Source organism: Emys orbicularis, chromosome 1 (genome assembly GCF_028017835.1).
Source record: "Emys orbicularis isolate rEmyOrb1 chromosome 1, rEmyOrb1.hap1, whole genome shotgun sequence".
NCBI lineage: Eukaryota > Metazoa > Chordata > Testudines > Emydidae > Emys > Emys orbicularis.
This window is the reverse complement of record NC_088683.1, coordinates 53,241,110-53,257,478: the sequence shown is the minus strand read 5'-3', so window position 1 is coordinate 53,257,478 and position 16,369 is coordinate 53,241,110. Positions and strand designations below refer to the sequence as shown.

At 40.2% G+C, this 16,369-nt stretch overlaps 1 protein-coding gene across 1 annotated transcript in view; it reads right to left on the bottom strand.

Annotated features, from left to right (window-relative positions):
- Window positions 1-2,545: 2,545 nt before the first annotated feature.
- BMT2 (base methyltransferase of 25S rRNA 2 homolog) overlaps window positions 2,546-16,369 on the bottom strand; it is a 60,072-nt gene continuing 46,248 nt past the window's right edge. Inside the window, exons 4-5 of the mRNA XM_065422764.1 lie at window positions 9,903-10,017; window positions 2,546-3,214 (exon numbers count right to left, since the gene is read on the bottom strand). Of these exons, the coding sequence (XP_065278836.1) occupies window positions 2,585-3,214; window positions 9,903-10,017 (745 nt within the window). The 3' untranslated portion in view covers window positions 2,546-2,584. The remainder of the gene's footprint in view (window positions 3,215-9,902; window positions 10,018-16,369) is intronic.

Here is a 16,369-nt window from a genome sequence, read left to right as displayed (position 1 = left end):
GACATTCTTCTTCTTGAACCTCCAAAACTGTATTTCTAGAAGACCATGACATCTCTCTCTTGTCTTGGGAGGCCTGAGTAGTCACTTTTCCTCACACCAGCCCAAACCCTCCATTTCTGGAAAGCATTTAAAGGTATTTAGTTTGGGCAGCAAAAAGAACCACAGCTTCTATAATAATCTGGGGTCCTTGATTCACAACCACAATGTCACCAAGCTGTCAGGTAGGCTGAATTCAAACATTCAATGTTTAAAACTATTTCTGTTGAGTATGACTAATTCTCTTGGTCTGAATTCCAAACCATCCCCATCTGAATGAATGGTAAATGGAGTGTAATTTACATTAACCAGTACAAATACATTTATGCTAGGTGGTAATAAATTTTGTATAGTTTTGTTTGTTTGTTTTTTAAAAGGAGTACCAATTAAAATAGCTCATGCACACTTTGGAGTATAAGCAGAATCAGTAATTTCTGTAAACAACTGAGAATTTATAGCACCAACATTTAGCTTTAACATAACCACTGACTCCAGCAGTGCTCAACTGAGAAGAATGCAGTCTTGATTCCAAGCATCTTAGTTTAGCAAAAGTGAATTTTTAAGCATTACATGTGAACATCAAGCTGTATTTAACTTAATTCAAAATACATGGTGGATTTCATTTAGATCAGTGGCTTTCTGTTAAATTTTTAATGTTCTCTTAATTTAGCATGAGTTCTAATTTAACACTTCCATCTAGTTTTAAAATGTTTACATTTTTAAATATAATTCTTGTTTTGTTTATAAATAAACTGTGCCATTCATCGTTAACTAGAGCAATCAAGTTTGGATGATAGGGAATTCTTTTAATCTGTGATGTGCAAGATGTACAAAAAGCTTATGTTGAAGAATAAAGCAACTTAATACAGTTCGTGAAATTTTTAGTGTAAGTAGGACCAATTGCCAAGAATACAAAGAAAAAGCAACCAAGAAGTTGGAAATTGTGAAACTTCAGTGCAAAACTTCCATGGAAGTGTTTTAAAAACAAAACAAAAAATAACCACCTAAAAATTCACACTAGAAATGGCAATTGGTAATTTCTGACTGATGAATACAAGATTAATTTTATATGGCCTAAAGATATTTTTTTATCATTTGTGAAACTACATTTATAACACTGGATAAAATTTTTCAAGCCTACTCTAAAGTTAGGGTCTTAAAACCCACACTTTGGATCCTAATTCAAGCTACTTCTAGTTAGGTAGAAGAATTTAAGACTAACTTCAGGTACCCAGGTTTGACATTTTTGGCAATTCTTTTTAAATGAAGAGCAAAAGTATTTTTAAAACAACCCACAAAAAAATAACCACCATTGTTTCTACATCAGTACAGAAATTTGTCTGCAGAAGGATATAGGTTTACTATACACATTTAAACAAAATATTTCAGAATGTGTACAGATCAGATTTTGTCTGTGTCAAACTATAGAGCAATTCTTAGAAAGAGTGTCCAGCCAAATGCCTTATCTAGAATGGGGCCCAAATCTTGCAAACACTTAAGGGTGCCTTTAACTTCACTTATGAGAGTGGTCAGTGAGGTTACTCACTCACATGTATGTACATCCTTAAATGCGTAGAATTGGGTCCTAGTATTTACAAAATTGGCCTACTAGAGTTACCGTGTGGAAATTCTGAAATTAAGATTTACAGTTATAAAAGAATACTTAATCTTAGCATTTTTTCCCACCCATAAGTATTTTGCTCTAAAACTGTATGCAAAATAGGATTTCAGGAGAATACAGAAAACTATCCAATGTGGGCAATACTGATATGTTAGTGCTACTATAATCATAAAATTGCAAACACTTTCCAGCTTTGAAGTAAAAAAAAGGTATCTAAACCTATCGAACTATATCATTTGTCAGGGCTAGTCTCTCATCAACACACATCTAACTTCTGTTATGCCAGTGAGGTTTTACATGTGTATACAGATGGGAGAGTATGCCCCAATACAGTATTTTGGGATTACCTCAATTAACTGAAATAGAAAGATCAACAAGATCTTTAAGTTTCTTCAGCCCAATCTTACCCAGAATGAAACCGCTTTCTGCAACACAGAACAAGCTTTGCTCAATTAAAAAAAAAAAAAAAAAAAAAAAAAGGACAAGTTTAACCACCAAACAGCTTACTCCAAACTTATTTGCACATTTACTATCAAAGTGCAAATTACTTCTCAGAAATCCACCAACTCCAGTCTCATAAGCTTAACTGTATTAAGAATTAAAAATATTGAAACAAGACATTTAGCAAAATTAAGTAGAATTCACACTTCACAGCACTGAAGAAAAGAATGGTACCTTTCTGAAAAGTCCTAAAGAAAGTAACAGCAATTTATGCTATGACATGAGTCATTTTGCATAAAATGTGTATTCTTCACTTTTTGTACAAGAATAAATTTTAAAATTCAGAAGTAGAAAAAAATAGCAAACTCTGTAAACCTTTGCATTTTCTCTATGCAAACCATTTTTATATAACGAGCCCATGTTAGTATAGCAAAATTTGTTAAGCAATAAAGTAGTTTGGACTTAAAGGGCATTTTAACTATTACATTAACTTGAAAGTAATATAGGATCTTCTAGCTCATAGAACGGGACTGAGCTAGCCTGGCTTTCTCCAGAGTCTGAATCATAAGGGGCATCAGGAAGCTCCATGAAGCTGTAAGCTAGCTGTTCGTCTTCAATATCTGATCGGACGTAGCAGGAAGTGTTAGAATATTCCTCATCTTCTACACTGTTGAAATCCTGTGGAATATACAGCATCCCTGGGTAGTTCCTGCTAACTAAATCACTTTTAGTTTTCAGGGAGATTTTCCTGAATGCCATCAGGTGCATGTGAGAAAACTTTGAATACTTGAAACGTTTAAAGCCCAGGGATTCTATGGCAATTTTCCAGCTTTTCATCATCATAGCATGGCGATTCTGGTGGGAGGAGTCAGGAGTGATTATAAGCAACAAGCCATTCAGCACCAGAAGTTCATGGGCCTTCTTGCAGCATATCCATCGTTGATAAGGTGATGGAAAGTAAGAAAGGAGAAGTGAGAAAACCACGACATGGAAGAGTTCTCCAGGTAGAGAATCAATGGGATTTTTCAGCTGTTTAAGAAAGGCATCTATAGCATCTTGCGCAAGCTGGAGAGGTTGCTGAATTTGAAGGTTTAAAAAGTCACATTTGTATACACTCTGGTGAGAGAAAAATATTAAAATAGATTAAGATTACGCTCAGTAACAAACATTATGCAAACGCATGTGATGATTATGAAAAGGCTCCTAGATATTCAGCAGCCTTTTAATCTGTCTCTTGCTACTAAATTGTGCTGTAGAATTTAAAGCTTAAAAAAAAAAAAAGGTAAGCGTGCCAGATATCATAGTTGCATAGAAAACCTTCAAAATGTGAATTAATGCATTGAAACCCAATAGCTCAGAAATGGGAACTACCCATTTTAATCTCAATTGATGTCATCTCTGAAACCATAAATTGCAGATTGAAGTGTCACACAACTATTTCACTGCTGATAATTTTGGTAGAAACATTCAGATAATGTACTCATTCCACATTGTCTTCTTGCATCTCCAAATGTTCAAATCCACAAATGCCTCATACTCAGTTGCCAAAATCCTCTCTCTTTCTCCCAGCGTAGCTGCACATTGTCAATGCAAAAACTGTGGCATATTAGGCAAAATGTGGGACAGTATAAAATGAGCAATACAATCCTAAAAACAATGCTGGGGCAGCTCCTGTATGGGTTTATACTTTTCATTTTTACACCTAAGCACCCATTAAAAAAAAAAATTAAATGAAGACAAACATTCCAGTTGTCTAAAGAATCCAGGAAACTCGGAATAACTTTAGTCCAAATTGCTGCGGAGTACACCCTATGGTAATTCAGTACACACAGAGAATCAAGCTCTTATTTCCTCTAAACACTGAATACTGTAAAAAATAATTTAGATGTTAAAATGTTGTTCAGTGTAACATATGCCAATTTATGACACTTTGAATAAGTCTATTGGTGAATATAATCTATTCACCAATTACCTGACTTCCTTCAGAAATGATGACATTCCTAGAACAAAACATTTTAACACTGTAGAGTCTCACTAATTTACATTGTTGACTGGACCATCTACTGTGAAATACTGAACTGCAACTTAATAATTAAATGAAGATGAAAAGCAAAGATAGAAATACATTTTGTAATGAACATTTGACAAATGGAGCTTAATCTGATGCTATTTTACAGCATAGTAAAGATTCTGCAGCATTACTTTGTATAATAACTCATTCATAGAGACCTCAACACTCACTGCTCATTTTTCAATGGTAAATACTATGTAAAAGTTACTAAAGTGTGAATTAGAGAGACCATACTGTTATAAAGCTACTTGTCACTGTTTACATTAAGAGTTTTTCTTCTGGTTTTCTCTGTGTTTGTCTGTATAGAATCATTTCTTCCTCAGAGAATGTATATAAAAAGTTGTAAGATGTCATTAGTGCTCCAGGAATCTTTCAACTGCTTTTCACAGGCTTGCACTGTGGAGTGAAGTGAACAGAGAATATACAGTAACTGGAATTAAAATCTCAGCTTTTGCCAAGGTAGCCACATTAAGGATCTGTGGTGTATCATTCTCTACCACAGTATATTTAGAATAGGATGCAACTGTGGTAACTGCATGATATTTGTTGGTAAGTGTTAAAATAACACTGAAAATCATAATGGGGTATTTCCATCTGAAAATTGTACATACTTCAAGTAACACAAGATCATTAGCAGAAAGTTAGCAAAATATATTTTTGAAAATAGCACTTTAGTCAGATTTGCTGATGCCTCGGTCAGTCTCAGATGCTGAGAAGACAGACACTCAATATAAACCAACAGGGATAAAGAGAAAAATTTTAAAACAATTTCAGGACTTGTTACTTAAGAGTGCTTTATCAGAAACTGGGATTTTTTTTAAAAAAAGTTAGCCAGTAAACCACTGTAGTTTTCTTTATGCTGCTTGCCAGACTGGTGTGTGTACATATGATTTCCCACATTGGCTGCTGTTGTGCTGTGTTAAACGAGAACTTCAGAATATACTGTGCTTTTATATGCTGGACAGAGATGAGAGAAAGCAAAAAGCTTCTCCCATCTCTTCCCCCTCCCCCCAATACAGAGACAACCAGTGCAAGGCTTGAATTTAGTGAATGGTTCATAGGCCTTGTCCTGGATTTCTTCACAGGGGTGGGTTTTACTCAGCAAAAATAGCAAGGCCACCTGTATATTATGTTTCCTCTTTCTGCCTTAAGGGTTTGTCTATACATGAAAATTAATCCAGTATAAAGTAGGGTGTGAATTTAAAGCAGATTAGCTATTCCTGTTTAACTCCATAGGTGAATACTCATATTCCAGAAAGAGAGCATTCATAAATGGAGTTAATCAGAAATAACTATTTTGGAATAACTCCCCCATGCAGACAACCCTTAAGAGTCTGATATATTCAGACAGGGCAAATTTAACTTTGCAGTACTTTGGTTGGACGGGTTTGGCAAGCTAAAAATGATTGTTGAGCTGCTAGTACGATCACAGCGAAAAAAATCTCCCCCACAAAACAAGAGTAACACAAGAACATCCTGGGCAACAGCTTTTCCCCAAACAAGGGATATAAAGTCAGTTCCCAGAGCATCCGACTAGGTGTTGTATTGTACCTCTAGGTTCTTCCTGCAATTTTACTACAATCCAGGGAACAAAAAATGCATTTTCCTATCTTGTGATTTCCTCCTCACCGCCACTCTGTTTTGTCTTGAGACATAAAACTAACAGCAGAACGGGAGAATGTCAATTTACCAGCTACAACTGACATCTTTTTTCCCCCCACCAAGCACATTTGCTGCCATCTGATAGACGTTCACAAAAAGATTTTGCCTTTAAAAATCTTGATCCAAAAAAGTAAGGAAAAGGATCAAAAGATCAACTAAAGCTTCTTGTTAACTTTTAACTGCACTCTTCACCTTTCCCTGCCCTTTTTTGTTTTTTTCATTTGGTATTGTACAGAAAGAAAAGTCAAGTCCTCATGGATAGGGGAAACTGAACTCTTATTACTATTAATGTTATAGTAATACAAAAGTAATAAATACAGCAACAAAATTCTAATATCCTAAAAAGCCTAATTCTCAGAATATGGCATCCACATTTAAGATTTTCCAATTTACAAACTTGACCTTTAATTCCTACTCTTTATTTGCTGTGTCTCTGCTAGTTTCTACTCCATGACAGAGTTTACTCTTCACCCCATTACTAGTTTCCATAGTAGCCTCTTTACACTTTTATGGGTCACATAATGAAGGTCCTGTAAGTACTTAACCATCTCCATCTCCTAATGCCTGACATGGATTAAGATCCATGAGTTACATTAGTAGCATCTTACAGTTTATAAACAAGTCATCGGGAATTCTCTCAAGAATAGTTATTCATTGCTATAATCTGATCTTACATTCTTCTATGCAATTACAAAGAACCTTAGTTGAACTATGATCTTATTGAAAATGTATGATTATTTTCAGACTGTGTAGTTAGTTTTTCTAAGTACAGTAATGCCTCACTTAACGTTGTAGTTATGTTCCTGAAAAATGCAACTTTAAGCGAAATGATGTTAAGCGAATCCAATTTCCCCATAAGAATTAATGTAAATGGGGGGAGGAAGGGGAGGTTAGGTTCCAGGGAAATTTTTTTTTGCCAGACAAAAGGCATTATTGTACATTTTAAATAAGTAATTTAATACAGGTATAAGTTTTAAATAATTTTAAAGAAACAATTTAATACTACAATCATCGTTGCTGAGTATGAAGCAATGGGAGGTGCCCCCTGCCTTACCCCACACAGGCACAGCCCACTGGCACTGCAGACCATGAGGCAGGCAAGGAGGCTGAAGGTGCCGTAGGCTAGGAGAAGCACGTTGCGCAGCAGCAGCGGCTGCTTCCCCTACTGTGCAAGCACCAGGGGCAGGGGACGACTCAACCCTCAGCCCGCCCACTCCACCCGTTCCCCCAAGCCCCCACCCTTAACCCGCCTCTTCTCCCACCCCACCTCCTCCCCCTTTACGCCGTATGCTGCATCCTCGCTCCTCTCCCCTCCCTACTGCCCTGGGCAATCAGCTGGTTTGCGGTGTTCAGGAGACAGGGGAGGGAGAGGGAGCCTGCACACCGAGTCCTCGCTCCTCCCCCCTCCCTCCTGAATGCCACAAACCAGCTGATTTCCACAGGCAGAAGGCAGGGGGAAGGCACTGATCCATGAGGTCTGCTGGCAGGCGGGAGGCGCTGGGGGGGAGAGAGCGGCACTGATAGGGGGGCTGCCAGCTGTGGACAAAGCAGGCAGCCAAACGACGTTATAACGGACCATTGCACAACTTTAAACGAGCGTGTTCTGTAATGGAGCAGGGACGTAAGATCGAAACAACGTTAAGCGAGAGGACGTTAAGTGGGAAATTACTGTATGTCTGGAAATTTACATTTCTTATACATATCATATACTACCTGATGCTAGTGTTAAATTGTACAGAAAAATATATATAGGACTTGCACAGACAAATTTTTCTATGATAACCGTAATTAGCTTTAAAAGGGGGGGGGGGAGGGAAATCAGTAAGGGTTCATGGACCAAGGGCTAGATCCACAAAGAGATTTAGATATTGTATTGGGGCAGAAAGAGATCGAATGACTATAGCCTAGTGGTTAGAGCACTCACTTGGGAGGCAAGACCCCCAGGTTCAATCTACTTCACCGCATGACGCAGATGGGAGTGGGGGGTGAGAAAGAGAGAACTGAACTGAATCCAGGTCTTCCACATCCACGGAGAGTGCTCTAACTACCGGGCTAAAAGTTAGGGCTTGTCTATACAGAGATTTAGTGCATGCCAAGCCACAGTGTAAGGGCTTGTCTATACCTGCAGCTGCACAGATGCAGCTGGGCCACTGCAGTGTGTGCAAGAGGCGGTAGTTATATCGGAGGGAGTAGCTCTCCTGCCAACATAGCACTGTCCACACCAGCACTTATGTCATGCAGGGGGGTGATTTATTCACAGCACTGAGCGACGTAAGTTATGCCAACGTAAGCTATAGTGTAGACATAGCCTTAGTCTACAGTGTAGTAGCTTGCTGCACATTGTTGCTACATGGATGCTGCTGCTGCACACTAAAGTTCCTTAGTGCGACCTGACCTACTGCTGTAACAGACATCAGAGTTTACCAGCAACAGGTAAAAGCACACTGCAGAACTTTTAGCATACAGCAACAGGGTCCACACAGCGACTTAGTGTGTGGCAAGTTAGTGCACTATAGAATTAAACCCCGGCTTACCGAGCACCAAGTCTCTGTGTGGGCAAGTCCTTATGAGTGAAGCATACCCCCCACTTCTCCCACACAAGCCGTGTTGTGTGGGGATTAGGAGTGCTCGGAGCACACCAATCGGATCGGGCCCTACAGGCAAGATAGATGTGGAACGCCTAGTTTGAGGATCCCACTGGGGCTTAGGCATGAGATAGGCACCCAGACACCTACACTGAGGCAGCTATGCACATACTCACTGGGATAACATAGCTTAAGCACCCACAGTTAGGCAGCAGCTGAGCATCTCAGTAGTGCTTAAATGTTGACTTAGGCACATAAATACTTTTAGGGATCCAGCATCAGAGTCTGGTGATCACATCAACATACATGGCATGCACTGCCTAAACACTGCTATGTTTAGGCAGTGCATGCCAAGAACAATGAGCCTTTATACAAAGCAGCAGCAAACAAAAGAATGTACATCTTTGCTGAAGGACAGCATTAACTCAAGCTGTTAATATTACTGAATCCACATCTATCCTATATATTCCTGACTTAACACCCACTTTGAACTACTGTCTGAATTAGTATCAAAGAATACGAAAACTGAAATATTACTGTGTTCAAATATGACAACTCCCTCGGTTTTCAATCAAATTTGGTCATACTACTGATTTGACTAGTACTACTCACAATGGCTGCTTTTACATTTTTACTTTGTCTTTGCAAAGATTTGTTGTCATATTTATTAGCTTCCAATTACATTTTTAATATAAAAGATATGAAATTGCTCATTTGCTTCAGGATTCTTGGAGTCAGTGGATGCGGTTGAAGATTTAAAATAAAAATCTATGCTTTTCTGTATCTTCTCATCTCCCTCCCACTCTCTTGTGACTCACTCTTGTTGAGGGCACTGTTATTCTGTTGGAGTCTGGATAATCCTCACTAACATAAATAAGGCCAAGATGGGGAGACAAAAGCAGTACATAATGATTACAGCAAGTTAAAAACATGTCAGGACTTTTCCAAAACACAGAGGTTGCACTGGTTTAACTAAGGATATTATGTGTTGCACAGATTTAATTAAGCCAGTGCAATTTTGTCTGGGGACACAAATGCTAACTTCAGCCATAAATTCTGTGGTGTTTGTTGCATCCAGCCAACAGCTCTGATTATAGTATATTTACCATATTATAAATTGAAAAAAAGTAATTTGTTTTCTCTTCCTTGTTCTTAGCTAGTGAAAAATGAAACAACCTTTAAAAATATACTGCATGTCTATGGGATTTGCCAGTTTTTTACCTTGTTTCTTTTAACACTAAAAATTCATATTATAGAGGCTTGACCAATGTGATAAACAGATTGTTTCAACAAACTTATCAATCTTAAAGATATTTCCATTGATATGAATCTGGTTGGTGGCCTTCCTCACTCCCCCCGTCCTCCAGAAGCCATACAGAATATCTGCTTTTAAAACAGACCCACATTCCCTTAAGTCTTTTACTATAGAAAGTACCCCTAAAATACATAATTCAAATTAAAAATAAATTCAGCAAACATTACATACCTCAACAGCTGGGACAATGTCTATGCCGACAGTCAAGAATTCTTCAAACTTCAGAAATGGATTAAAGCAGCTGCCAACATCAAGTAATCTAATTTTTCCTGAGGGGGGCAGCAACCTAAGAAAGTAGAAATTCAGTTTTATCAAATGCTATTTGTTAAAGGTATATTCTGAATTAGACAATTGGAGCAAAAGAAGGTTATGTAGAACATTAAGTGCTGACTAAATAATAGAGGGGAAAATTATTTATTATTTGTACTCTGAAGTTGCCTAGTGGAGGTCCATTGTGCTAAGAAGATGGCCCCTGCCCTAAAGACAGTACAACTAACCACAAGGTGAGAGACAATAGCTGAACACAACAGAGAGACCAGGTGGGGAGCACAAGGCAACAATGAAACTATTCTGATCAGCATGATAAATACAGAGTTTTCTGGTTTTGGTGCTACGAGTCAATTTTTCAAACAAAAATTCTACTGAGGGCACTGGTTGAACCAGAATTACCAAAATGAAAAGGCGGAGGATGATATTACACCAACATGTTACAATAAGTAAAAAGATTTAGGAATACTGTGTATGTTTTGAATAACCCTGTTTTTGTTAGTGTGATTTCAATAGTTGCACTAGTTTCATACTATAGTTAAAAATACCTCTAAAACAAACAGGAGACTATAAATAAAATCTCTAGTCAATACATAAAGTTCTAAATATTATTTCACGTATAACATTTTTGTTCTCTTTGTAAAGAACCATGCACACGACACTAATAATTTTACTTACACACACACACACACACACACACACACACACAGTTAAAGAAAAAATGTATAGTGTTTCAGGAAAAAAGCGTCCTCACAGTGAGATTTATTACTTGTGTTGTCTCAATGTCTACAGACACAAATCATGCCACTGTAAATGTCCAATGTTAGCTTCATTGTCAATACTGTATATATAGCAAAATGACAGTGCTCTTAATTGCAGAATTTAAATTTTTATTTCACATAATTTGGATAAATTATCAGAATACAGTGCTGTTTTATCAGAAGTATACAGCATTAGACTTGCATTTAAAACTATTTTTGCTAAGTACATTACTAGCAATTTAAATAAACTATTCGGATTCAGAAGTATCTTTGCATGACAGCACTTCAGATTACAGAATCCGCCAATGTGTGTATCATCCTTACAAGATTCAAGGTGTTTTTTAAAGTTAATTTAATGTTTAGAAAGGACTTAAATTTGTAACCTGCATCCAAGGAAAAATAGCAAACAGGTGATAACTAAAGTTACTACCGGACGGTAATCCAAAATCTTATTCTAAACTAGAGATGAAAATTTTTACTATTGACTAGAGTTGCTCACAAGATTTTGAAGAGAAATTTAACACAGTTAGTACTAATTACCCTGATCAGTGACTGGGGTTGGGCTTTTTGTCACACCTATTGTTTTAAAATATTAGATAGTAAACTTCTGGGGGCCTGGACCATGTGTTTCATATTTGGAACCCAGCCTGAACCTGTAATATAAACAATTAATTAACGTACTTGTAATTTATGACGCATCAGCCCAGGTGTCATACCTTCATCACTGTGCAGGTGTCAGTTATTTTTAAATGAGTTTGGCTTTGGCACTCTTTCGGCTGGTCTGATAAGGAGGACTTTGAGAGGTATAAAGAAAGCAGAGCAGCCGCGTTTACAAATTAGATAATTAGAGAAACACCTCACTCTTAATGATTCCACAGTCTGACAAATTTGTAGTTAAGAAAAATGAGCTTAGTGCGATCAAACGATTATGCAAGGACTAAAAAGACAACTGGCCTCACAGCTTGAGGCAGAGGAAAAAAACAACAACATCCTTTTCGCAGAGAGCTCTTGCAGGAAAAATCAGAATTTTAATAAAGAGAGTCGTGCAGTGCTTTCACTTCCTTCCACATCAAAAGAAAACAACACTTTGAAATAAACTGGAGTACAAAAGTAGTAGTTACTCACCACAATGGTTCTTCAAGATGTCCCCGCCTATGGGTGCTCCACTGTAGGTGTGTGCACGGCCCTGCGCCGCTGATCGGAGAACTTCAACAGCAGTACGTCCGGCCCGCCACGAGGCCAGCCAGCGTGCACAGGCATTCCCTCCTCAGTTCCCTCTCTACTGCAGAGTCAACTAGTGGAACTCCAAAGTAGAGGGGAGGCGAGTGGGTCGTGGAGCTCCCATAGGGACACACATCTCAAAAAACCACTACTATTGAACAAGATGAATAACAACTTCTTCTTAGAGTAGTGTCCCTATGGTTGCTCCACTGTAGGTGACTCCCAAGCAGTAACCACCACTGGAGGATGGGACTTTGGAGTCGAGGCCGATAGAGATGACAGTACTATGGCACCAAATTGGGCATCTGTAGCTGAGTCCCCTAGAATAGCAGTGTTCTGCAAAGGGATGCACAGATGCCCAGGTAGCTGCTCCGCAGATCTCAGATACAGGGATACCCTTTGAAAAGTCGATCAAGGAGACTGACCTTGTGGAATGTGTGCATATTGAAAATGGGAATATTACCCCACCCAGTTGGTAGCGAAGTTTAATATAGCCAGAGACCCACATGGAGAACCTCTGAGCTGAGATCACCGCACCTTTCAATCTATCCACAACAGAGAGGAAGAGTCTCAGAGATTTTTCTAAATGCCTTTGTCCTGTCCAAATAGAAGGCCAAGGCTCTTCTCACAGCGAGCATATGGAGGATGGCTTCCCTATTGTCCTCAGGAGGTTTGGGATAAAATGTTGAAAACTGAATAAGTTGATTCATGTGAAATGCAAAAGTCAATTTAGGGGTGAACTTCACATGTGGTCTGAGTGTGACCTTATCAGAGACGAACACAGTAAAAGGGGGGGGGGGGGATGCGCCATCAAGGCTCTCTCATCTCCCCTATCCTTAAGGCTGAAGTGATGGCAATGAGGAACACGGTCTTCATGGAAAGGTGAGTTAGTGAACAAGTAGCCATGGGTTCAAATGGCAGTCTAGTCAGTCATTTTAACACTAGACTGAGGTCCCATTGGGAGTGAGGGCCTGGGTTGTGGGAAGAGGTTTGCTATGCCTTTAAGAAACCTCTTTGTAGTTGTGTGGGAAAAGGTTGAATAGCCTTTTACCTGCTGGTGGAAGGTTGCGATTGCTACTAAATGAACCTTCAGCAAGTTAATAGAGAGACTCGATTTCTTTAAGGTTAACAGGTAGTCTAGGACCAGCGGTAGGGCGGCTCTATTAAGTGTGACACCCTTGGGTTGGCACCAGATCTGGAACCTCTTCCATTCCTGGAAGTAGGTACAAAGAGTAGTGCTCTTTCTACTGTGTAATAGCACCTCCTGTACCTCCTCAGAGCGAGAGGTCTCTATGTGCTAGATCTATGAAGGAGCCACACTTTGAGTCGCAGGATCCACAGATTGGGGTGGAGGGTTTGTCCCTCATTCTGCGACAGAAGGTAAGGAGTGACCGGTAGAGTCATTGGTTGACAAAATGCCAGTTGCTACAGTTTGCGTGGCCCAGGTGAGGGTGATAAGAATGATATTTTTCCCTTTTTATCTTGAACAGGACCTTCAGTAATAGAGGGAATGAGGAAAAGGCGTAAAGAAGGCCCTTGTCTCAAGGAAGGAGAGTGTCTCCCAAGAAGCGTCGTCCAATTCCCACCCTGGAGCAGTACTGTGGACATTTCTTGTTCTGATAACTAACAAATTTATTACTGGTGTCCCCCACTGTCGGACTAGGTCATGTAGAATCATCGACTATCTCCCATTCGCGTGGGAATTTGTGGCTGAGGCTGTCAGCCATCGTGTTGTGTATTCCTGGTAGGTAGGCCACTGATATTAAGATGTTGTGGGAGATGCACTAGTTCCATAGCTTCTATGCACAGAGGATGAGAACTTGCACCTTCCTGTCGGTTTATATAGTACATGCAGGCCATGTTGCCCATCATGACCTTTGTATGCATGTCCTTGATCAGTGGGAGAAAGTGAGCGCATGCGTTTCTGACTGCTCGAGCTCAAGCAGGTTGATATGGAGGCCTGTCTCCACAAGAGACCATTTGCCCTGTATTTTGTGACCATTGAGATGTGAACCCCATCCTATGAGGGATGCATCGCTAATCAGGAGTAGAGATGGGGAGGATTGAGTAAACGGGATTCCCGTAAAGATGTCTATTGGGTTCTTCCACCAGTTATGGGATAGTTTGACCCTGGTGGGCATTGATATAAGTTTTTTTTATGTTGTCTCTGTTTGGCTTGTAAACTGAACTGAACCATGCTTGGAGGCATCTCATTCACAGTCTGGCATGAGCAATAACTTATATGTCTGTGGCCATGTGTCCCAGAAGTTGGAGGCAATGCTTGGCCGAAATTTGGAGGCTGTCTCTATCAAAGAGGTGAGATTGAGAAATCTGTGATGTGGGAGGAGTGCCTTTGCCTGAATGGAGTCTAGGTCGGCTCCTATGAAGTCTAGTCTCTGCACTGGTATTAAAGATCAATTTGTGTTTGTTGATCTGTAGACCCAGATTCAGAAACAGCTCCCATGTGACCTGAGTGACCCGTTGGGCCTCTGTGTAGGACCATGCCCTGAGAAGGCAATCGTCTGGGTAAGGATAAAACATTATGCCCCGAGAGGATAAGTGGGCTGCTACTACCGAGAGGAACTTGGGAGAACACCCTGGGGGCTGATGAGAGGCCAAAAGTGAGTGGTCCTGGCCCAGTGTGAATCTGAGGTAACACCTATGACTTGGTATGAAAGAAATGTGGAAGAATGTATCTTGAAGGTTGAGAGCCGAGAAACAATGATCCTTGATTGAATTTTGCGCTTTGACATATCTACTGAGAGCTCTGAGGTCCAATATGGGTCCCCAACCTCCTTTTCTCTTTGGTACCAGAAAGTAATGAGAGTAAAAGCCTTGGCCTCTGAAATGCGTAGCCAGACGCGCCCCTCTCCCTCCCACCCGGCCCCATATGCCCTTTCGAGTGCAGTCTGCACAGCTTCCTGTTATGCTGTTACAAAGTCACAAGCAGCAGAAGCTTCCTGATGATGTTAGATACTTGCTTAAAGCTGTATTGCTCTATATCACCCATTGTATTCATGCTTATGAACATGTAATCAATTAATGTAAGGAATCAGTGAGATAGTGTGAGTGACAGCCAATGGCAAAGCAAAGAAGCAAATAATACTATGTTTTCATAAAAGGCGATATCTCAGTGAATGTATAAATCTCGAAACAGGCAGCCAGGAAGATTACCAACAAGGGAATGTAACAGCATGCTAAACTCGGGACCGGACCGGAAGCAGTAGAGCCCTCCCGTGAATCCGAAGGGACTCCGGGGACTCACAGGGGGGAGGGATAGCTCAGTGGTTTGAGCATTGGCCTGCTAAACCCAGGGTTGTGAGTTAAATCCTTGAGGGGGCCACCTAGGGATCTGGGGCAAAAATCAGTACTTGGTCCTGCTAGTGAAGGCAGGGGGCTGGACTCGATGACCTTTCAAGGTCCCTTCCAGTTCTAGGAGATGGGATATCTCCATTAATTATTATTATTATTATTATTGCCCTGCTGCCGATCTCTGGGCAGCTGTCATCTGGCCAGCCTCAGCCACCTGCGAAATCGAAACCAAAACCCAGGCCTGCAGCCTGTCAGCATGAATGTGTTGTGCGTGTGAGAATTATTGCACAAATAAGGGAAGCAATAAATCAACCCTCAGTACTGCTCTATTTCGACCTTTGTTTGTGATTATTTCATGGCTGGTTCCAAGAACGGGTAACAAGATGTACCGGAATAGGCTCTACAGTGCCTGCGCTGAAGAGATGGTTTACCTCTTGACGTAGTCAGACTCTTGTGAGAAGGGTCTCTGAAGAGGGACAGGAAGGAAGACGTGAATGGCATATCCATTCTGGATGATTTCCAACACCCATTTGTTGGAGATTATCCGTTCACAGGTGCTGCGGAACAGGGTAAAGCAGTCTCCGAAAGGAGGAGTGGAGTTTCCCCAGCGTAAGGTACCAAAAAGTATTTCTAAAGGCACCTCCACCAACACAAAACTACCGCTTCAAGGTTGAGGGCTGAGACTAAGTCAGTTGTGGTCCCAATTGCTTTCGCTTGGGGAACTTAAGATTTCTCTCTCTGTGGCTCATAAGAGCTCTGTGATGAGTATTAAGATGTGTACTACGATGACTGGGGTTTAAACTGCGACTGAGGGCTGTATTTTCTCTTGTAGGCCAGCATGTATATCCCTAGAGATTGAAGAGTCACCCAAGAATCCTTCAACATGTGACGGGATGCATCTGTCTTTTTGGTGAACAGCTTCTTTCCCTCAAAGGGAAGGTCCTCCACCATGTTTTAGATCTCTTTAGGGAAGCTGTACAAATGCAGCCATGAAGCCCTTCTCATAACCACAGCCATGGAAATTGAACATGTGGCCATGTCTGCTGAATCTAATGTGGATTGGAGAGACGTTTTCAC